This window comes from Saccopteryx leptura, chromosome 6 (genome assembly GCF_036850995.1).
Source record: "Saccopteryx leptura isolate mSacLep1 chromosome 6, mSacLep1_pri_phased_curated, whole genome shotgun sequence".
Classification (NCBI taxonomy): Eukaryota; Metazoa; Chordata; class Mammalia; order Chiroptera; family Emballonuridae; genus Saccopteryx; species Saccopteryx leptura.
Window position 1 is genome coordinate 26,715,212 of NC_089508.1, and position 23,317 is coordinate 26,738,528.

A 23,317-nucleotide genomic window follows, 5' to 3' on the forward strand; every position below is an offset into this window, starting at 1 on the left:
TGCCGTGTGGAAGTCCCAGGTTCAATTCCTTGCCAGGGCACAGAGAAGCACCCATCTGCTTCTCCACTCTTCCCCCTCTCCTTTCTCTCCCTCTCTTCCCCTCCCGCAGCCAAGGCTCCATGGGAGCAAAGTTGGCCCGGACATTGAGGATGGCTCCACGGTCTCTGCCTCAGGCACTAGAACGGCTCTAGTTGCAGTAGAGCAATGCTCCAGATAGGCTGAGCATCCCCCACTGGTGGGCATACCGGATGGGCACATGCTGGAGTCTGTCTCCCCTGCCCCAGCTTCTCACTTTGGAAAAATACAAAAGAAAAAAAAGAGATGACTGAAATGATCAGAATCAAAAATGAAAGAGGGGGCCTGACCTGTGGTGGCGCAGTGGATAAAGCGTCGACCTGGAAACGCTGAGGTCGCCAGTTCAAAACCCTGGGCTTGCCTGGTCAAGGCACATATGGGAGTTGATGCTTCCTGCTCCTCCCTCCCCCTTCTCTCTCTCTCTCTCTCTCTTACTCTCTCAACTCTCTAAAAAATTAAAAAAATTAAAAAAAAATTAAAAAAAAATGAAAGAGGGGACATAACTGACAACCTCACAGAAATAAAAAAAAAAAAGGTCATGAAGGAATACTATGAATAACTATAAGCCAACAAGTTAAATAACTAAGATGAAATGGAAAAATTCCTAGAAAGACACATACTACTGAAACTAACTCAAGAAAAAGACAATTAGAACTATGACAAGTGAAGAGATTAAATTAGTCACAAAGAGAAGCTCAGGCCCACTGTCCTGGCTGGATAGTTCAGGTATTAGAGTGTTGGCTCGAGCACAAAGGTTGCTGGTTTGATCCCCCCGGCCAGGGCACATACAGTAACAGATCGATGTTCCTGTCTCTCTCTCCCTCTTTCTAAAATCAATAAAAATGTTTTTAATGAGAAAAAAAAAAGCTCAGGCCCAGATGACTACATGATTGAATTCTAACAAACATTTAGACAAGAATTAATATCAATTTTTCACAAACTCTTCCCAGAAACAGAAGAGGAAAGAACAATTCCCAACTCATTTTATGAGGCCAACATTTCAAATCAAGCAGATACCCGAATACCAAAACCAGACAAAGATATCACAAGAAAACTACAGACATTTCTTATGAATATGGATATAAAAATCCTCAAAATACTAGCAAACTGAATTCAGAAACATATAAAAAGAATTATATACCAAGTGAATTTATCCCAAGGATGTAAATTAATGTCTGAAAAGCAATTAACGTAATTCATATCAACAGAATTAAAAAATGCACATGAAAAAAATCACAAATAAAATAAAAAATAAAACTGACACAGAAAAAGTGTTCAACAAAATCCAACATCCTTTCATGATAAAAACAGTTAATAAATTAAAATGAAAGGGAACCTCAACCTGATAAAGAACATCTACTGAAAACCCACAGCTAACATCATACTTAATGATGAAAAGCTGAAAGTTTCTAAGATTATTTTTTTCCTTAAGTGAGAAGCAGCATGGCAGAGAGACAGACTCCCACATGCGCCCTGACCAGGATCCACCTAGCAAGCCCCCTGTGAGGTGATGCTCTGCCCATCTAGGGCTGCTGCTCCACTGCTCGGCAACTGAGCTATTTAAGCACCTGAGGTGAGGCCATGAGCCATCCTCAGCACCAGGGCCAACTTGCTCCAACTAAACCAGGGGTCGGGAACCTATGGCTCGTGAGCCAGATGTGGCTCTTTTGATGGCTGCATCTGGCTCATAGACAAATCTTTAATAAAAAAAGTATTAACGTTAAAAATATGATATAAAACATTCTCATGTATTACAATCCATTCATTTCCTACCACTCATGTTCATGGTTGCGGATGGCTGGAGCCAATCACAGCTGTCCTCTGGGACAACACCAAATTTTTATTGGATAATGTGTAACGTACACAGGTCGTTGTATGGCTCTCATGGAATTACATTTTAAAATATGTGGTGTTCATGGCTCTCTCAGCCAGAAAGGTTCCCGACACTTGGACTAAGCCATGGCTGCAGGAGAGGAAAAGAGATAAGAAATAGAGACAGAGGGGGAAGGGATAGAGGAGGGGGAAGGGGAGTAATGAAGAAGCAGATGGTCACTTCTCCTGTGTGCCCTGACCAGGAATCGAACCCAGACACTCACACACCAGGCCGATGCTCTACCACTGTGCCAACCAGCCAGTTTCTAAGATCAGGAATAAAATAAGGATGTCCACTCACACATTTACTTAATACTGTACTGGAGGCACTAGACTGGCAACTAGGCAAGAAAAAGTAGTAAAAGGCATCCAGATTGGAAAGGAGAAAATAAAACCTCTATCTGCAGATGCCATTATCTTATATACAGAAAATCCTAAGCCATTATCTTCTATACTGAAAATCCTAAGGCCAGACTAAGTGGTGGCACAGCGAACAGAGAGCCAACTTGGGACACTTGAGGACCTAGGTTTGGAACTCCAAGGACGCCGGCTTGAGAGTGGGATCATAGATATGACCCCATGGTCACTGGCTTGAGCAAGGGGTCACTGGCTCAGCTAGAGCTCCCCTGACGCCCTGTCAAGGCATGTATGAGAAAGCAATCAATGAACTAAAGTGCCACAACTACAAGCTGATGTTTCTTATCTCCCTGTCTGTCTGCCCCCGTCTCTCTCTCTCTCTCTCTCCAAAAAAAAAAGAAAACCCTAAGGAATCCACTAAAAATATATTAGAACTACTAATAAATTAGTTTAGCAATGTTTCAGGATATAAGATCGATACAGAAAAATCAGTTGAATTTCTATACAACTGAACAATCCAAAAATGGAATTAAGCCATCTATATCAGTAACATTAAATGTGAATTAAATAATCCAATTAAAAGGTAAAAATTGTCAGACTACATAATAAATTATGGTATAACTATATGTGATCTATAGGAGACACACTTTATAAAAGCAAGTGAGAGAGAAAAACATCAATTTTTTGTTCCACTTATTTATGTATACATTGATTCTTTTCTTTTCTTTTTTTTTTTTCTGTATTTTTCTGAAGCCGGAAACGGGGAGAGACAGTCAGACAGACTCCCGCATGCGCCCGACCGGGATCCACCCGGCACGCCCACCAGGGGGCGATGCTCTGCCACTCCAGGGGGTCTCTCTGTTGCGACCAGAGCCACTCTAGTGCCTGGGGCAGAGGCTGAGGAGCCATCCCCAGCGTCTGGGCCATCTTTGCTCCAGTGGAGCCTCAGCTGCGAGAGGGGAAGAGAGAGACAGAGAGGAAGGAGAGGGGGAGGGATGGAGAAGCAGATGGGCGCTTCTCCTGTGTGCCCTGGCCGGTAATCGAACCCGGGACTTCTGCATGCCAGGCCGACGCTCTACCACTGAGCCAACCAGCCAGGGGATTCTTTTCTTTTTTAATTTAAGTGAGAGGAGGAGAGATAGAAAAACACCTGCACGCGCCCCTACAGGGATCCACCTGGTGACCCCTGTCTGGGACTGATCCTTTGCCCTTCTGGGATCCATGCTCACAACTGAACTATTTTTAGTGCCTGATGCGGAGGCCACGGAACCATCGTATCCTCAGCACCCAGGTCCAATGTGCTTGAATCAATCAAGCCATGGCTGCAGGAGGAAGAGAGAGGGAGGGAGGGAGAAGGAGAAGGAAAGAGAAAAAGAGAGAGACAGAGAGAAAGAGAGAGAAAGAAGGGGTAGAGGAAGAAAAACAGATGACTGCTTCTCCTGTGCGCCTTAACCAGGAATCAAACCCAGGAGAACCACATGCCAGGTCAACGCTCAACCACCTAGTCAACTGGTGAGGGCCCATTGATTGATTCTTGTATGTGCCCTGTCTGGGGATTGAACCCGTGACCTTGGTGTATTGAGATGGACAACCCTCTACCCAAATGGGCAACATAACAAAGGCCTATAGGAAACATACTTAAATTCAAAGACACAAGTAGATAGAAAGTAAATGGATGAAAAAAGATACATCATTCAAACAGCAACCACAGAAAAGCTGGGGTAGCTATACTAATAACAGATGAAGAAAGTTTTCAAATGACTTATACACCAATACTAAGTCAAAATAACTAATAGAAATCTCCAGTGCCAGTTTATTGAAAGGGATCTAATTACTGTGCAATATAAGATAAATTTAAGAATGTATACATTTGGAGGTCACTAGGAAAATAATTATAAGCTAATCAAGACTACTAATTTTCCCTCTTTCTGCTCTACATACCATAAAACCAAATCTCTACTTTCCTTCTTCAAAATGCAATTGAATGCTTATGAATTTTTTAAAATGTATACAAAGGATAAAGTCTTTTTTTTTTTAATGTTTATTGTATTGATTTAAGAGAGGAGGGGAGAAAGGAAGAGGGAGAGAGAGACAGGAACATTTATGTGCTCCCATATGTGCCCTGACTAGGGATCGAACTGGCAATCTCTGTGCCTTCGGATGACGTTCCAACCAACTGAACTGTCTGTTCAAGGCTCTTTTTTTTTTTTTTTAAATTTTAATTTAATTTTATTTATTCATTTTAGAGAGGAGAGAGAGAGGGAGAGAGAGAGAGAGAGAGAGAGAGAGAGAAAGGAAAGAGAGACAGGGGGGAGGAGCTGGAAGCATCAACTCCCATATGTGCCTTGACCAGGCAAGCCCAGGGTTTCGAACCGGCGACCTCAGCATTTCCAGGTCGACGCTTTATCCACTGTGTTCAAGGCTCTTAATGAAATCTTTTCTAAAGTTTTCAACATCTTTTTTTGGCCAAGCTATTAAGCTTTAACTTCCAAGATTCTATAGTGTACGTAATTTATCAGATTATACGACAATTTGGAGGTGATAAGATGCCTTGAATGTGATATTAATTAGTATGTCACAAAAAGGTAGAGAAATTCTATTCAGGTTATTAAATTTTAAAGATCTCTTATCCGCTTCTGATTTAAAAGAAAACTAGTTAACTACATAGGACTCACTCTCTCAGGTCTGCTCTCTCGGCCAGGTGGTTTCAAAATATCATCCACATTCTTAGATTCAGGCTTCTTCTCAACCCGCGGAGCTGGCGGTGGCTGGTGGCTTAGTGATGGAGCTGGCAGGGGCATTCGCTCCTCTGGGTAAGTTCTTCGTTCTCCTAGGATTCCAGCAGTTCAAAAAATTACTATTCACGTAGTAATTACTTAAAATTTTAACTATCTCCACTTATCCTAAAAAAATAGAATTCATAATGATTTGGGAGCCACTTTTTACCTTAGAGAAATTTTAAGTAAATGGAAATGAAGAAAATGAAAAAATTAAGGTATGATTTCAGGCAAACAGAAGGTTTTTTTTGTTTGTTTGTTTGTTTTTTTTTTGTATTTTTCTGAAGCTGGAAATGGGGAGAGACAGTCAGACAGACTCCCGCATGTGCCCGACCGGGATCAACTCGGCAAGCCCACCAGGGGGCAACGCTCTGCCCACCAGGGGGCGATGCTCTGCCCCTCCGGGGTGTCGCTCAGTTGCAACCAGAGCCACTCTAGCGCCTGGGGCAGAGGCCAAGGAGCCATCCCCAGCGCCCGGGCCATCTTTGCTCCAATGGAGCCTCGGCTGCGGGAGGGGAAGAGAGGGACAGAGAGGAAGGAGAGGGGGAGGGGTGGAGAAGCAGATGGGCGCTTCTCCTGTGTGCCCTGGCCGGGAATCGAACCCGGGACTTCTGCACACCAGGCTGACGCTCTACCACTGAGCCAACCAGCCAGAGCCGGAAGGTTTTGAAAAATAGTCAATTCATCCTTATTTGTATTAAATTTTGGGGAAAAAGTTAAGCAACAGGACATAGAAGAATAATATACTTACTAGATAGTCCCAAATATTATAGTCTGTAACTTCTGCTTTACAATTTTAAGAACAAGAGTCACCAGCTTAGAAATGTTTTTCTTATAAATAGGTATAAGTTTCTAGTTTAAGTAGAATTTATAGCAGTGAAAAACTAAAAGCAACTTAAATGTCCAACAGTAAGGGTCTTATATTTTATCCACTCAATAGACTGTCAGAGAGGTTTACATTAACAGGTTTACATATAAGGAATGCACTAAAAAATTATCAATGGGAATAAGCACAATAAAGAAAAGTGTATTTGTACTTTGATTACAACTTCATTAATATATATGTGAAGAGAGAATGAGAGAAAATATATATAAAATTTCATAGCTGTGATTGGTGGGTGGTGGAATTATAAGTGATTTTGTTTCTATTTTCCAAAAATTTTTCAATAATATAAAGAGCAATTTATGCTTTATTATTTAATTGCTATATTTGATGATAATGCTGCCATGTCTTAGAACTCAGAGCGCATTTTACTCTGAAAGTTTAAACCCATAGTTACAAGGTAAAGCATCTGTTGTCTGCCTTCTCAACATCTTCATAGTTAATAAGGCACTGCTCTACCTCCAAACATGGATGGTCCTTCGTAGGCTGGTCGGTCAGACTTCCGGTCATAGGATGGCCTATCAAATCCCCCTCTTCTGGATGAAGAGTGGTCTTTTTTGTCTCGATATGACTGAGTCCTAGAAGGTAACAGGAGGTGGTTTAATAAAAAAATAATTGGAGATCTCTATCTTATAATGCAACACCACTGCCTGCCTAATTTTCTCCGTAATTCTTACACATGGTCTATATATATATATATTATATATATATGTGTATATATATATTATATATATATATATATATTTTGGTATTTTTCTGAAGCTGGAAACGGGGAGAGACAGTCAGACAGACTCCCGCATGCGCCCGACTGGGATCCACCCGGCACGCCCACCAGGGGCGACGCTCTGCCCGCCAGGGGGGCGATGCTCTGCCCCTCCGGGGCGTCGCTCTGCCGTGACCACAGCCACTCTAGCGCCTGGGGCAGAGGCCGAGGAGCCATCCCCAGTGCCCGGGCCATCTTTGCTCCAATGGAGCCTTGGCTGCGGGAGGGGAAGAGAGAGACAGAGAGGAAGGAAGGGGTGGGGGTGGAGAAGCAAATGAGTGCTTCTCCTATGTGCCCTGGCCAGGAATCGAACCCGGGTACCCCGCACGCCAGGCCGACGCTCTACCGCTGAGCCAACCAGCCAGGGCCAATATTTATATTTTTATTTTGCTTTTCCATTTAGCTCTTCCTTGCATACACACATCTAAAGAGCTCACAAATTGTAAAAATAAATTGCCTACCAATTAAGTAATTACTATACCTTTATTGACAATACTATTTCCTTCCCTTTCCGGCTATCTCTTCCACCCATTTAACTTTCGGGAATTCAAGCTGGCAAAACTCAAGCACCAAGTTTCCTGAAAAGTGGTCCAGAACTAATCTTTCCTCTCCAAATTATACACGTGAAAGAATGTGCCATTTACTAAATTTCCTGTAGATACATTGTCTTTTGCTGAACTCAAGTATATAGTAATTTACACACCTGGCAAAGATATTTTTCATAGCATACCTATCATCTCGAGGTCGGCGTTCTCTGTCAAATCTATCCCGGTCATAGTCAATGACACCCCGGTCCCGGTCTCGATCTCGATGTATCTCTCGATCTCTCTTGAAATCTCGATGATCTGCCGTGACACCACTTGGACGATCAAAATAAGGCTCACGGTCTCTGTCTCTATCATAACGATCACGTTGGCCTGCATGCTCTACAAAAACAATTAGTACAAAATAAGAACAATATCCTTTCTTCTGGAAAAGCAAAAAAGTACAAATCTAACTTTAGAACAAGTATAAATTGTTGCCCTAATTTCAACTTACGAGTCTTTTAGCTATTAAAAAGAAGTGCAAATAATTTTAGTAAAGGGATAATCATGATAATTAGGTTCTAAATGTTTAAGAATATTGATTTCCTTATGGCTGAGTAGTATTCCATAGTGTATAAGAAATGATGACATCAGATCATTTACAGCAAAATGGTGGGATCTTGATAACATTATAAGGAGTGAAATAAGTAAATCAGAAAAAAACAAGAACTACATGATTCCATACATTGGTGGAACATAAAAATGAGACTAAGAGACATGGACAAGTGTGTGGTGGTTACCAGGGGTGGGGGGAGGGAGAACAGGGGGAGAGTTAGGGGGAGGGGGAGGGGCACAGAGAATTAGATAGAGGGTGGCGAAGGACAATCTGACTTTGGGCGAGGGGTATGCAACATAATTTAATGACAAGGTAACCTAGACATGTTTTCTTTGAATATATGTACCCTGATTTATTAATGTCATCCCATTACCATTAATAAAAATTTATTAAAAAAAAAAAAAAAAAAAAAAAAGAATATTGATTTCCCTGGGATTCCTACCTGTCTCAAAAGTTGATCTTTCAGGTAGTGGATCTGGGCGTAGAGTTATTCTTTCTCCATAGGGTATCTGTTCAACTTTGTTAGTGGATATATCTAGTAAACAAAATCAGGGATAAAACACTATATAAGTGAAGCTTAAGAAACACAAAGCTGAAGCTAATAATCCCTTTAGAATCCCAAATACAAACTTACCACTATTACTCACCTCGGCCATGGCCATAATCAACAGTCTGTTGTACTGGGGGTGGTTTGGACATTGGTGGCATACCCATAGGCATTGGGCCAGGAGGGGGAATAGAAGGGTGAACAGGTGGGGGTGGTAACACTGGAGCAGATGGAATTGTTGCAGTTTCTGGTTTAAATTCTGAATTCAGTCCTTGTTCATCATTTGTATCCCAGAGGCCATAGAAAGAATCTTCATCCCAGCGTTCCTGCTCCATAGCTGAAGTCTGTGGCTTTAACACTGGAGGCGGAGGTGGAGGAGGTGGTGGAGGAGGAGGGGGTGGTGGTATTGGGATAGGCGGCCTGGTCACAGGAACAGATGATCTTGTTGGTGGAGCAGAGGGTCTTACAATTGAACCTGGTGGTTTACCCATAGGAGGGGGTGGTCTATAGGGCCCTGGAGGCTGGAGAACAGAGTAAATAGCTTAGTAGATGAGGATACCACTAGGTTTTTTGCATATCAGTAAAAATGAAAATCTGGTTCTCAATTCATAAAAGAAAATTTCAGTAAGTTGTACTCATTCAAAATTCAAAATTTTTGTGCTTCAAAATATACCATTAGGGAGGTAATACAGTTGGATCTTGAGCAACACAGGTGCAAACTATGTGGGTCCACTTATACACAATTTTATTTTCAATAAATGCTTGCACTGTTTTTGATTCACATGGCTAGTAATCCACACACACACACACACACGTCTGGGTGTGTGTGTGTGTGTGTGTGTGTGTGTGTATGATTTATACACTGATCTATGCCATTTTATACAGGGGACTTGAACATCTGCAGATTTTGGTATACACCAGGGGTCCTGGAACAATCTCCCCAAACCCCTGTAGATACCAAGGGACAACTTAAGTTTTGGGGGAGTTAAAAGTTATATGCGTATTTTCAACTGCACAGATGTGTGTGTGTGAGAGAGAGAGAGGGCGGGGAGGGAGAGGTGGTATTCCTAATTCCCACACTGTTTAACAGTCAACTACATATGTAAATCATATATCTGATAAAGGTCTTCTATCAGAACATAAAATTCTTATAACTTAATAACACAAATTATTTTTAAAATGGGAAAAGATTTGAATAGATATTTCTCCAAAGAAGATAGATGCATGGCCTTCAGGCACACGAAAAGATGCTCTATATCGTTAGTCATTAAGGAAATACAAATTTAAACCAAAATGAAATACTATTTCATACCCAGCAGAATGGCTATAATTGACAACACAGATAATACACAATGGCAAGAATGTAGAAAAACAAGAACCTCTTAAAATTGTTAGTGAAGGCCCTGGATTGTTGGCTCAGTGGTAGATTGTCGGCCCCACGTGTGGATGTCCTAGGTTTGATTCCCAGTCAGAGCACACAGGAGAAGCGCCCATTTACTTCTCCACCGCTCCCCATCTCGCATCTCACTTCTCTCTCTCTCTCCCTCTCTCTCTCTCTCTCTCTCTTCTCTTCCCCTCCTACAGCCAAGGCTTAATTAGAGTGAGTTGGCCTTGAGCGCTGAGGATGGCTGCATGGCCTCTGCCTCAGGTGCTAAAAAATGGCTCCAGTTGCAATGGAGCAAGGGCCCTAGATGGGCAGAGCATTGCCCTACTGGGCTTGCTGGGTGGATCCCAGTTGGGGCGCATGCCGGAGTCTCTCTCTGCCTCCCCTCCTCTCACTAAAATAAAAAATTTTAAAAATTAAATTGCTAGTGGAAACGTAGCACGATGCAGCCACTTTGGGAAATGGTTTAACAGTTGTCTCAAGAAGTTAAACATAAATATACCATAAACTCAGCACTTTCATTCCTAGGTAACTAAGAAAAACATGTCTACCCAAAGACCTGCACACAAATATTCACAGGATTACATGACATCTCAAATGTCCATCAACAGGGGAATGAATAAACACCATGGCATGGCTAAACAATAAATCATTACTTGGCAATAAAAAGAAATTAAGTACTGCTTTATGCTACAACATGGATGAATTTTGAAAACATTAGTTAAGTAGCTGGAACAGGTGTGGCACAGTAGATAGATCATTGGCTCAGAACACTGAGGTCCCTGGTTTGAAACCCTGAGGTTTCTGGCTTGACTGCAGCCTCATTAGCTTGAGTGAAATGATCAACATGAGCCCAAGGGCACTGGCTTGAGTTCAAGGGGTCACTAGCTTGGCTAGAATGTCTGCCCTCCGCCTGCCATCAAGGCATGTACGAGAGGCAATCAATGAACTAAAAGTGACACAACTATGAGTTGATGCTTCTCACTCTTTATCTTTCCCTTCCTCTCTCTCCCTCAAATCAATTAAAAATTTTTTTTTAATTAGCTAAGCAAAAAAAGCTAGTTACAAAAGATCCATATTGTGTGATTTCATTTAAATAAAATACCCAGAAAGGCAAATCCATAGAGACAGAAAGTGGATTAGTTGCTGCCCAAGACTAGGGGTAGAAATGAGAATTAACTGCATAGTGGCACAAGGGATCTGACTGAAGTGTGGAAAATGTTCTAAAACTGGATTATACTGATAGCTGCACAACTCAGTAAATTTACTAAAAATTAGTGAATTACAAACTTAAAATGGGCAAGTTATATAGTATACAAATTACACCTCCATTAGTGGCTTTTTAAAAAAGAAAAAAATAGGCCCTCAACAGTATTACCCCTCCCCTAATATACCACCCTTTCTTCTCCTTCCAGAAAAATTAGGGTACTTGCCACTTAGTAACAAATATCCCAGGCCCACTCAAAACCTACAGACATTCTATGAGTGAGGTCCTGGCATTAGTTTAAAAACAAACAAACAAACCCCTCCATGAGCAATTCTGATGTTCACCATTTAGTTAAGAACTTCTGCTATAAACTATCTTCCCACTCTGATGACCTATCTCCTCCCAAAAATGTTGACTTTCCAGTGAGAGAACCAAACCTTAGCCTCTTCACTTCTATTCAGTTGTCTGGTTGACAACAGCAGTTTGTGGTAAGGCTGGTAACAACAAAAACACAAGCACCAGGAAACAATAAAACAAAGAAACCAAATAGGAAATTTAGTAATCTCTCCAAAAAAAGGCTTCTGTTATGTGTATCTTTACATTAATTTTCCCAAAGAAACCACCAAATGTCAACAGAAATGTATATTAAGAAGAGAATAGAACCTCTTGGCAAATAGGTCCTATCTACTCAGTACTGAAATTCGACTGTCAAATTTTATTTCAATTTTTGCAAGCCTGATTAGAACACTCATTACCAACTTCTCAGAGTTCATTGTTTCTGGTTTGTTTGTTGTTCACTAACAGCTTATTTAGACCTGGGAAACCAAGAATATACAACTTATGATATTACTTATAGATTGTGCTTTAAAAACAAACTTTATTTTTTAAAGATTTACTGATATTAAGGCGAGGAGAGAGAGAGAGAGAGAGAGAGAGAGAGAGAGAGAGAGAGAAAGTTGAGGAGCAGGATGCATAACGGCTTCTCATATGTGCCTTGATCGGGCAAGCCCAGGGTTTCAAACCAAAGACCTCAGCGTTCCAGGTTGACATCTTATCCACTGCACCACCACAGGTCAGGCTAACAACAAACTTTTTGAGCAACAAAATGGATTTAGCTAATATGTAGAAAACATTATTTAACTAGAGGCCACTAGAAGCTAGAATTAAAGACAAATGGTGATTACCTAATGATAAACTTTAGATTATAACATTTTAAATTGTTAAGAAAATGCCTATGTAGGACAAAGCTAATGTGTCTGTAGTATAAGTATCCAGGCATGTTTTAAATATCTTAAGAACTCTTGGGACTATGTCTACAAATGAAACAAAGTGTTTTTTTTCATACTACATAGTGAAAACACCAGATACATTTGTAAAAAACAAAAAACCCTTTACAATACGTATATGAGAAAAAATTAATATCTATATTATATTAAGGGTGATATAAATTGGTAAAAAAAAATCTTAAGAGACAAACAGGTAAACTGGTGAAGAACAAAAATAGAATTTTTACAAGAAATATAATGAATAAATATGGGAAAATATTAATGTTCACTAATTATCAAAATGCATATTAAAACACTTCACTGAAACTATTATATCTTCCAAAGACATTAAATAACTGATGCTTGCAAGGCTATAGTATAGATGTTACACAACTACTCTAGAGAGCCACTGGCTATAGAACAGGAGTCATTAAAAATGCCATTATTCATTAACTGAAGTACCCCACTTTGGGAGCCTAAGATGACTTTTAAGAAATTATCTAAATAGGTTTTTGATACAAAGACATTCATTAAAGGTGCAATAACAAAAGTAAAAGATTAGAAACAAATGTACAAAAGAAAGTTTTAATAAATCATGCATCAAAAATAATAAAGCATGTAGAAATAGGAAAAAATGTTTAATAATTTGTTCAGTGAATAAAACAAAAATGTGGACCTATAATCTAGAGTTTCTCCTATTTACTAAGAGATACAAAAATACAAAGATAAAAGACATAGTTCCTATGCTTATGAGCTCAGTTTAGAAGGAAAAACAGACAAAACCATCAAAATACTGTTAAGATAATGGCTATAACAGAGGCTCATACACGATGTTACAGGGGTACATGAGAGGGCAATTGTTTTACACAGTGGAAGAGAAGATACAGAGCTGAGTTCTAACAGATGAACACGAATTAACTACTGTAGTTGGAGGAAGAAGTAGGAAAAGAAAGAAAAGAAACTCAAGGTTTACAGATCCACATGCACATGCAAAGGCATGGGGAAGAGCCTGGCCCACTCAAAGAATTAAAGGAGGCTCCATACGGAGGAAAAGTGGAGCATAAGAAAGTGGAGTAGCAAGTGATGGTAAGCAGAAGTCAGGCCCACCCAGGAAGAACATAAAAGGCCATGTAAAAGCAGCTAGATTTTATTCTGAAAGCAATGGGGGAATACTAGAGTTTTAAAGTCAAAGTGTGACATGGTGAGATTTGCTTTCAAATGAGAAGTCACCTCAGTGCTACCTAAAGTGGAGTAGAGAGAGGGTAGTCCTGACTACAAAGGTGCATGACAGAACTTTTTAGGGTATTGGAAACTTGATCTTTTGGCATACATTTGTTAAAACTCAAACCGTAGGCTTAAAATGGGTGGGCTTAAAATGAGTATGTTCTTCTTTTTTTTTTTTTTTTTTTTTTTTTTTTCATTTTTCTGAAGCTGGAAACAGGGAGAGACAGTCAGACAGACTCCCGCATGCGCCCGACCGGGATCCACCCGGCACGCCCACCATGGGGCGGCGCTCTGCCCACCAGGGGGCGATGCTCTGCCCATCCTGGGCGTCGCCATATTGCGACCAAAGCCACTCTAGCGCCTGGGGCAGAGGCCGAGGAGCCATCCCCAGCGCCCGGGCCATCTTTGCTCCAATGGAGCCTTGGCTGCGGGAGGGGAAGAGAGAGACAGAGAGGAAAGCGCGGCGGAGGGGTGGAGAAGCAAATGGGCGCTTCTCCTGTGTGCCCTGGCCGGGAATCGAACCCGGGTCCTCCGCACGCTAGGCCGACGCTCTACCGCTGAGCCAACCGGCCAGGGCCAAAATGAGTATGTTCTTGTATGTAAATTATACCTCAAAAATTTGAATAAAAAAAATAAAATAATCACGTTAAACAGAAGAATGAAGAATGAATCAGAGGGAAATGAAAAAGATGGAGAGGTGAAGTACAATGTTTCTGCAATAATCTAGGCAAGAACTGAGGAAGGCTAGAATTGAGGTTGTAGGGAAGGGAAGGATGGAATATCTGAACAATATAAAAATGGCAGTAAAATAAATGAATAGAATGACTGAATATGAAAGGGTAGAACATAGGCTGACTTTCAGGTTTCAAGTTTGGGTGACTCGGTGATGGTGAGGAGAAAAAATAGGCTTGATGGAAAATGATAATGAGCCCATTTTGAATATGCTGAGTTTGACAGAAGACATGTCCACAGAGAGAAACTCTGTAGACAGATGGATGCATATATAGGTCAGGAGACATGATTTAGGGAGTCAACATCATGGTGGTTGTTGATGTCAATAACTATGTATGAGTGTTATGTGCTAGACCAGGATGAAGATGAAATGGTTCAAGTGTTTTTCTCTCTCATTATGTTGTTATAAAGTTATTTTTATGGTAACATTATTAAAGCCCATCACTGGCTTAAAGGTAAAACAGCAAAATAACAACAAATATGAAAGTAAAACAAATGGAGAACTTAAACACACAAGTCTTTAACATAAATCTTCCCTCTTTACGGCCTGAACTGGGGCATGATGTTTGATCCCTTCCCTAGCTGAAGAAGAACAAACAGCTCAAGAGTTGGAGAGAATAAGGCTCACATGGGCAGGGCTCATAGTGAGCCCTTGCACTGCCCAGATGGAAAACAGGACTATTTGAACAAAAACAATTCTTAGAAAATTCCGACAATTTCTTAACATGAAGCTACATGGTTCATGTGTGCTTGGTGTACTTATCAAATCCTGGGGGGAAAAAGGACCATAGATTTTCAAAAGTCAATTACCATTAGCTTTTTACTTTTCCAAAATTTACATTTTTTATAGAGGAAATTTACACTTGTTATAATACAAAAAGATCAAACAACAGGCAAACATACACAACAGGAACCATTGCATTTTCTGAGCACACATTTTCCCGTACCGGGTACATTCCAGGTCTTGAAGGTGTATTCTGCAGTCTTGAATCCTGGGGTGGTAGGTGGTCAGGCATCTGTGGCTCAGACCCAAAGTCTTTCATCTTTTGAAGCTGTTCTTTCTGTTCCCTGCAAACAAATAAAATTGCCATTGTACATAAGGCATGTCTACTCCATCCCTAAATGACTACAATTAGTATAGAACAAAAAAAAAAGAGACCTAAAAATTTTGTTCTAAAACCCTCTGCAGTGCTCCCAGAGCACTTGCAGAGTAACATCATCACTTGCCTTTCTGAAGCTAAATGATCAGTAACCTATAAATAATTACATACTATTGAAGATCTTCAAGGACAGATTCTACAACCTGCCTCATTAGACTAATACTCATCCATTTGTCATGTTTTTCTTTCATCTAACCAAAAGCTCTCTTGCTATTTTTGCTTTATTTAGACCAGAGGTTGCAAAATGCTGGCCCACGGGCCAAATATGGCCTGGAAAGTTTTTTTTAAATTTGGTATTCACATCAGTTTCCAAAATCTGTATTAGTTGCCATTATTTACAAAGCAAGATATTTTATATATAAATTCAATTTTAAACAAATTTGGTATTGCTTCTTGGCCTTTTGGCTAAGATCAAGTGTAAAGAGATTTGATAACACTAGGCCTCCATTCCCACATGCCAACAATTTGCTAAGTGGAGTAGTCGGCTGCTCACTTTAGATGAAGGCAGTTTGCCATAATCTTCACCACATTCACTAGAGGTATACTGATCCACTTTCACTCATATCTGTTATCTGTCTGCTTCTTGTGGGTATTTTAGTTAATGGCCCCTGCTATATATGGTGAAAACAACTATCAGTCTATACCTTTGATAACACTTTATAGTCCTAAAGGGTAATTATGTCACTCTTTAAGTTTTTCTTTAAATGTCTGGTCAAATTCCTTTTATTTTTCCTTACAATGCTCACCTTAAACACCTACCCGATGTAACACCTAGTAGATGTAACATCTACTACAACCTCTTAAGACCTTTTACAATTTTCTCTCTACATCTGTAAAGTGTAGTGACCCAAATAGACACAAAATAAGGGTCAAGTATATAAAAATATTTTATGTCATGTAAATCATGACTTTATACCAATACACATAGCTCACATGTATTAAATTATGACCACTCTTATCCATTATTTCATATATTTTGTTTATTATGTTTATGTTGCCCAGAAATAATTTTTTTTTAAAAAGGATGAAGAAGAAGTACTTTTTATCCAGCATTTCTATGTAAAGCGATAATGGATGGAAAAGGAAATTTTTAAAAGAAAAGGAAAGAAACCCTGGCAGCTTAGCAACACCAATCAGCCTGGTGTTTTTCAAAAACAAAATAGATTTTAGAGTTGGACAAACTGTTCGAATTCTGGGTTTGCCACTAACTAGCCAGTGGACTTAACCTCTCTGAACCTTAGTATCATTTGTGAACTGGGGATAATATTACTTATCTTTATAGGCCTTTGAGATATAAGGATTTGAGATAGAAGAGCTGAGATATTATATGCTAAATCAGGGGTCCCCAAACTTTTTACACAGGGGGCCAGTTCACTGTCCCTCAGACCGTTGGAGGGCTGCCATATACAGTGCTCCTCTCACTGACCACCAATGAAAGAGGTGCCCCTTTCAGAAGTGCGGCGGCGGGGGGGGGGGGGGGGGGCGGATAAATGGCCTCAGGGGGCTGCAGTTTGGGGACGCCTGTCACAGTGTCCAGCATACAGAAGTGCTAAATTAAAGATAACTATAATTTAAAAGTGAATTGTATAGTAGTTACCTGTCATAAGGCATGCTTTCTACACTTTCATTAATAATCTGAAAAAGTTAAACCTCACAGAACCTATCTTCCACAGATCACAGAAATCGGTTTTGCTGCCTGATCTTTCATCTTTACCTACAAGTATTTATCCTCATCATACTTTAACTACCAGTCATAAAACTTTCATTATAATTTCAACTGGTGTAATCCACAAATATTGATCAGAATTAAATAATGAAATAAATTTATTTTCTCAAAACATTGCTAATTCTTAAGAAACTGCTCAAAAACCTTGTGATCTGTCAATGATTCTTAAATTCATATCTCAGGATATAGTGGGTTTAAAGATGAAATAATTAATACACACAAAGCACTTAGTACAGTTCCTGGCACATCATAAGCATACAATAAATGTTAGCTTTTGCTATTATTGCTACTATATGGAAAGCATTATGTAAATACCTACACATACATAGTAAGTTGACTGTAAATCAAGAAATCCAAATTCTATTCTCCATCTCGCAAAGAAAATACTTAATTATGTACAAAGTAGTAACATCCTCAAGTAGAGATATCTGCTTCTAGTTATAATGAAAGATAAAACATCCCCAAAAGAAAGTATCAGTGGTTAGACAAATCTGAGGATGCTTCCAGGTAAACCATTCTTAGCTTCAATGAGAAAAATATAAGTCCTTTCAGCACTTTCCAAAGTTACATCAAAGATTAGTGAATGTGAAGTCTATCAGATCTAATACCAAAGAACAAACTGCCTTCTGGAGAAAAAGAGGATGTTATATATGAGCTCTGAAATTCAGAGCACTAGAAAGTTGAAGTTTGATACCTGAAATATGCACAGGCATGGCATATCAGCAACAAATCCATAAAAGCCAAGAATGGCTATCAAATTTTCATATTTCAGGACATAAATTTATAATTAACACAGTTCCTAAACACCCATCCTAACCCTAAAACAGAGCAGAATGACCAGAGATTCAATTAAAATTATGTGATAAGAACTTGAAGTAAAATCAATTCCATTCAAATATATCACATCAGTTTAAAAAGAGCAGTCTGAATGTGGTTTTGACTAAAAGAAATGATCTTAAGCAGTCAACTTACCGAAGCATTTTCAGTTCTTGTGCAGCTTTCAAAATGATTTCGTGCTGCCTCTGACTGAGAACCATTACCCCTCCAAGGCCTTGGTCAGAGTCTAAGTTTGCATCCGACCCCATCATTTCAGAAGAATGATGTGAGGGCATATGTTCCGCAACGGGGGAATGTCTATCCACATCAGACGGGTACCATCTGTCTGACAACCGTTCTCTTTCCCAGTCCATTCTGTCAGGAATATAATCTCGCTTTTCCCGCCACGTATCTCCTCTTTCTGGATACTCTCGGATCCTCAACTCACCCCTATCACGGAAATCTCGATCATACCCATGGTCTCGATTTCTTTCTTCTCTCCATCTATCATCCCGATATCTATCCAAAGGTGGAAGAGGCGGAAGGGGTGGTAAAGGTGGAAGAGATGGAATATCCCGTTCATGGAACTGTGATTCTTGTTCATCCAGTGGTCTCCCATAATCTCTGTCCCACTCATTATCCAAATTTCTATCATACATATCCATGGGTCTTCCAATCCGATCCACATCCCTGTCCATTTCCCTGTTGTAGTCCTCATCCATATCCTGATCTCTCTCCCAATCATCCCACCAAGGGCCCCGCCTATCTCCATCATGAGAGCGAGATGGTGGTGCTGAGAACCTGTCGTCTCTGTTATACTGATCTAGGGTATCATCTCGATAGTCATGTTCACATTCTCTCCAGTATCTCTCTCTATCCCAATCATCAAGTCTTTCTCGGTCCATTGGAGCATTTCTACCATCTAACGGGAACTCTTCGTGCCCTCTCTCTTCTCCATGGTTCCATGGAGCCCTAGGTGGCTCATCTCGGTGATAAGGATACATTTTTTCCCCACTATCTCCTGATTCGGGTCTAAATGGACCTCTGTCACGACCAAAATCTGGTCTTCCCAGTCCCCTTTCCCGACTGCTAGGTCCTCGAGGTGGTCCCCTCTCCCTGCTTCCAGCTCTTCGAGGTGGAACTCTCTCTCTACTCCCAGCCCTTCGAGGGGGTCCTCTCTCCTGACTGCCAGCTCTCCGAGGTGGTCCTCTTTCTCGGCTGCCAGCTCTACTCCTGTCCTGGCTGCCTTGCAGACCACCCGGCACTTTCTCCCGACTGCTTCCTGACCTCACCAACCCTCTGTCTCGACTGCCTTCTCCTCTGCTCATCTTCTCTCGACTGTCTTCTCTTCTACCCATCATCTTATCACGAAAGTCTTCTTGCTTGACCAACCCTGGGCCTCGGCTGATTGCCTGGCCTCGACCTCTATTTACTAGTCCTTTATCCCGTGCGTCTTCCATTCTGCTTTGACCAGGACCTCTGTAAGAAGAGCTGTTGCCTCGATTGCTTTCTAGTCTATTATCTCTGTTCTCTGGCCGAGGCAGCCCTTTATCTTGGTTGTTTCCTGAATGGGGTAGATCAAGACCTAAAGGTTTAAAATCATTATCTGCAGTTAATGATGATGACGCTGCTACCATTGCTCCTCCCTCCATCCCCCCCGTTTGTGAGGGAAAAGTAGATTGAGTAGGTACAGGTTTATTTGCAAGGGATACAGGCTGAGTAACAGCTTGGGTTTTGTCCATTTGAGTCTCCATAGTTTGAGAATTCTGGTCCCAATTAGAAGGCTCTATGGGCCCTTCCGAGACTTCACTTTTAGGTGGCTCTTGTTGAGAGTCGCTTAGATTCTCATCTGACTGAGCCGCCTTGGCATCCTTTACATCTGCACCAATGGATAATGCAGCTGATTGCATTTTAAAATTCTTCTGCTGGTTACTATTGGTGTCTGCTAATGGTTCTTTGTTTCCTGAAAGAGGTTCTGCTTGTGACTTAGGTTGCTGCTGATGTTGCTGTCCCAAAGCTGGCTTGGGGCCTTTCCACTGTGGTCCACTCTGTCGAGGACTTAGGGATGTATTGGGGGTAATATAAAACTGAGATGCTGGCCCCCGGGGAATCATTCCCCATTTGCTTTTAGTGCCCTCTGCTGGGTGACCTTCATATCTGGGTCTTGGCCCATCGGGGCGATTTCCTTCAAATCGAGGCCCTTTGGGTCTCGGTCCTTCACACCTTGACCCTAAATCCTCAAATCTTCGAGGACCATCAAATCTACAAGTAAAACAAAAGATATTACTCAAGACAGTAAAGCAGAAAAAAAATTCTCCATGTAAGAATATTTAAGGCAATCTTGCCTTAGAATCTGTTTACAACAATGACTCTTTCAGTCAGTAAACAAATCCTGAGATATCTGTATCTTAGAACCAACATGTTAAGGTGGCAGTACTCTGAAGGTCTTAGGACAGGCTTTGGAAATCATGTCAGTTTTATCTAATTCATTTCGACACATCTCCTGCAGCAAGTCACTGATATATTGAGTTGTTCAAAAACAATTACAAATATTGCACCTTAGTAGATAGAAAAGTCCACTAATTTTAATGGAAAAAAATAAATTCCATTCCATAGCTATCTTCAAGAGTACTTTTAGAATTAAAATGTAACTAAAAATAATGAAACAATTAAAAATATAGGATAATTATAAATATTGTTGGAGCTAGCATCATCATGTTAACTTATTGACAAAAGTTTAAAAAACCAGCAGCCAGTCATATCTTAAGAGAGTGCCCCGACATTTTAAAGTCTGGACAGAGATATTTTTGCTATGGACTCATTCACTAATTCAGTAAATCTCTAGTGCACATTTTTAATGTACATCTCATCTGTCATGTACTAGACTACATCCAAGGGATGTATAAATACGTGTAAATACCTGCTCAAAAGTACAATGACTCAAGTCCACCTGCATATAAGGACAGCAGAGGAAAGAAAGATCAATTCTATCATGGTGGTAGTGGTAGTGGACTGCTGTTCAATTAATGCTTTATACAACAGAAAATGCTTAAATTAAGCCTTGAAAGACAAATTCTCCCAGACCAGGCTAAGAGACTGTGTTGGAGATGAGGGGAACAGGAGACAAAGGCATCTTAGGCTAAGGAAGCATTATGAGGAAAGGCAGAGAAACATATGAGCATTGCACGTGTGGAAATGCAAACAGCATAGCTGAAGCAAAGAGGAGATAGTGCTGGGGAAGAAGGGAGAATGGCAAAGCAGCACATTAATAGAAAAGGTAAAGAGGCAGGCAAGGGTCAATGTCCAGAACAGCATTATGCCTTGTATGGAAGACACTACTGGTGCTCCTGCGACATCTATTCCCCCTTTTCTTTTCTTTTTTTTTTTTTTTTTGCGTTTTTCTGAAGCTGGAAACAGGGAGAGACAGTCAGACAGACTCCCGCATGCGCCCGACCGGGATCCACCCGGCACGCCCACCATGGGGCGATGCTCTGCCCACCAGGGGGCGATGCTCTGCCCATCCTGGGCGTCGCCATGTTGCGACCAGAGCCACTCTAGCGCCTGGGGCAGAGGCCACAGAGCCATCCCCAGTGCCCGGGCCATCTTTGCTCCAGTGGAGCCTTGGCTGCGGGAGGGGAAGAGAGAGACAGAGAGGAAAGCGCGGCGGAGGGGTGGAGAAGCAAATGGGCGCTTCTCCTATGTGCCCTGGCCGGGAATCGAACCCGGGTCCTCCGCACGCTAGGCTGACGCTCTACCGCTGAGCCAACCGGCCAGGGCTATTCCCCCTTTTCTACAGTGATCGAGCTTCACCACTTTTAGCTAGACACAGGCTAGCCAGACTAAAGAATCTCTTTTCCAAACACTCTTGCAGCTAGAACTGATAGTCACGTTCTGGCCAGTGGGCTGAGAATAAAAATAACTTCACATCCTTCTGGGTTGTACCCTTAAACGGCACACCTTACTCTTCACCAGCTCCTTTTTCACACTGGCTCTGAGATGGTAGTGAAGTAATCCTGGCCCATGTAGCTGAGGACAACATACTAAGGAATGGGGAGGTAACAAACCAGAAGGAACCTGGATTCCTGATACTGTAAAGCCATCACATAAGTTCTGAGAGATTATCAACTTCTAATTTGTTAAAGCTATGTGACTTTAGACTTGTTACAACAGAGGAATTAATTTGGCTGGGTAAGAGTTGGGATTACCTTGTAAGCACTTAGAACAAGTAAATACAGTCAGATTTTCTAAAAGATTGCTCTAGCAGGAAAGTAGCAGATGGACAGGTGGGAAAAGCATCTTGTTGATTGTTTCTACAATTTGGGTAAGTGAAAGTGAAGCCTCCTGTTCCAGGGCAGTGACTGATATGAGAATGTAGAGGAGGAGATAAAAGTGAGAGATATGAAGGAAGCTATAATGAATAAGATTTTAAAAGTATTTCTGTAAGATTTTATTTGAGCCAAATTGACAACTGCCAGGAAACAAGATCTTAAATATTCCCTAAAATGGATAAGATTTTCTAATAGGTGGGATTTAAATGATAGTGGAGCCTGACCTGTGGTGGCGCAGTGAATAAAGTGTTGACCTGGAACGCTGACGTTGCCAGTTCAAAACCCCAGGCTTGCCGGGTCAAGGCACATATGAGAAGCAACTACTATGAGTTGATCCTTCTCACCCCTCCCTCCATACACTCTTTCTCAAATCAATAAAAAAAAAAGATAATGGAAATGGAAGAATTTAGGATGATTTCAAGGTTTCTGGCTTAGGTGACTGAGTGGACAGTGATAACTTTCATGCCTTTAATGAGAAATGTTTTTTCTTTAATTTGAAAAATCAATAAAGGATAATAAATTCAGTTTCAGCAAAATATTTACTTCCTATACCTGTGACATTGGTTTTGCTGGTCTAGATGCCTTAGTTTCAAAGGGAAGAGTGTTTCCATCAGGGAACACAATGACTCTTCAACTCAAGATGAGATTGCCACCTGACTACTCTGGGTTCTAAGTCAACAGGCGAAGAAGGGAGTTACTTAACTGCCTGGGGATATGGGGGAAACTGCTCCTGATTTTCTAAGGAAAACTGGGTTACTACTACAGAATGAGGGTAAGGAGGAGTATATCTGGGATGTAAATTCTCTAGAACACCTTAGTACATCTGTGTCCTGTAATAAAGTCAATGGAAAACTACAATAACGCAATTTAAGCAGGACTGCGAAGAGCCTTGACCTTTCAAGAATGAAGGTTGGGTCACCCAGCAGGTAAGAAACCAGGACCAGACGTGGTTCTTGCTGAGAGCAAAGGAAATATGAAAAAGGTAGTGAGAGAAGAGAGTTAAAAAAAACCCAGCTATGATTAACATAACCAGTTGCAGAAATAAGGACTGTGACAATATG

General features: G+C 40.9%; 1 protein-coding gene across 2 annotated transcripts in view; it reads right to left on the bottom strand.

Annotated features, from left to right (window-relative positions):
- YLPM1 (YLP motif containing 1) overlaps positions 1 to 23,317 on the bottom strand; it is a 78,315-nt gene that overhangs the window by 17,852 nt on the left and 37,146 nt on the right. The window contains exons 5-11 of one of the 2 annotated variants that reach the window (XM_066344743.1): positions 18,085 to 20,190; positions 15,174 to 15,294; positions 8,515 to 8,935; positions 8,310 to 8,402; positions 7,458 to 7,653; positions 6,424 to 6,542; positions 4,980 to 5,134 (exon numbers count right to left, since the gene is read on the bottom strand). In XM_066344743.1, the coding sequence (XP_066200840.1) occupies positions 4,980 to 5,134; positions 6,424 to 6,542; positions 7,458 to 7,653; positions 8,310 to 8,402; positions 8,515 to 8,935; positions 15,174 to 15,294; positions 18,085 to 20,190 (3,211 nt within the window). The remainder of the gene's footprint in view (positions 1 to 4,979; positions 5,135 to 6,423; positions 6,543 to 7,457; positions 7,654 to 8,309; positions 8,403 to 8,514; positions 8,936 to 15,173; positions 15,295 to 18,084; positions 20,191 to 23,317) is intronic. The other variant, XM_066344744.1, reaches the window with a different exon arrangement.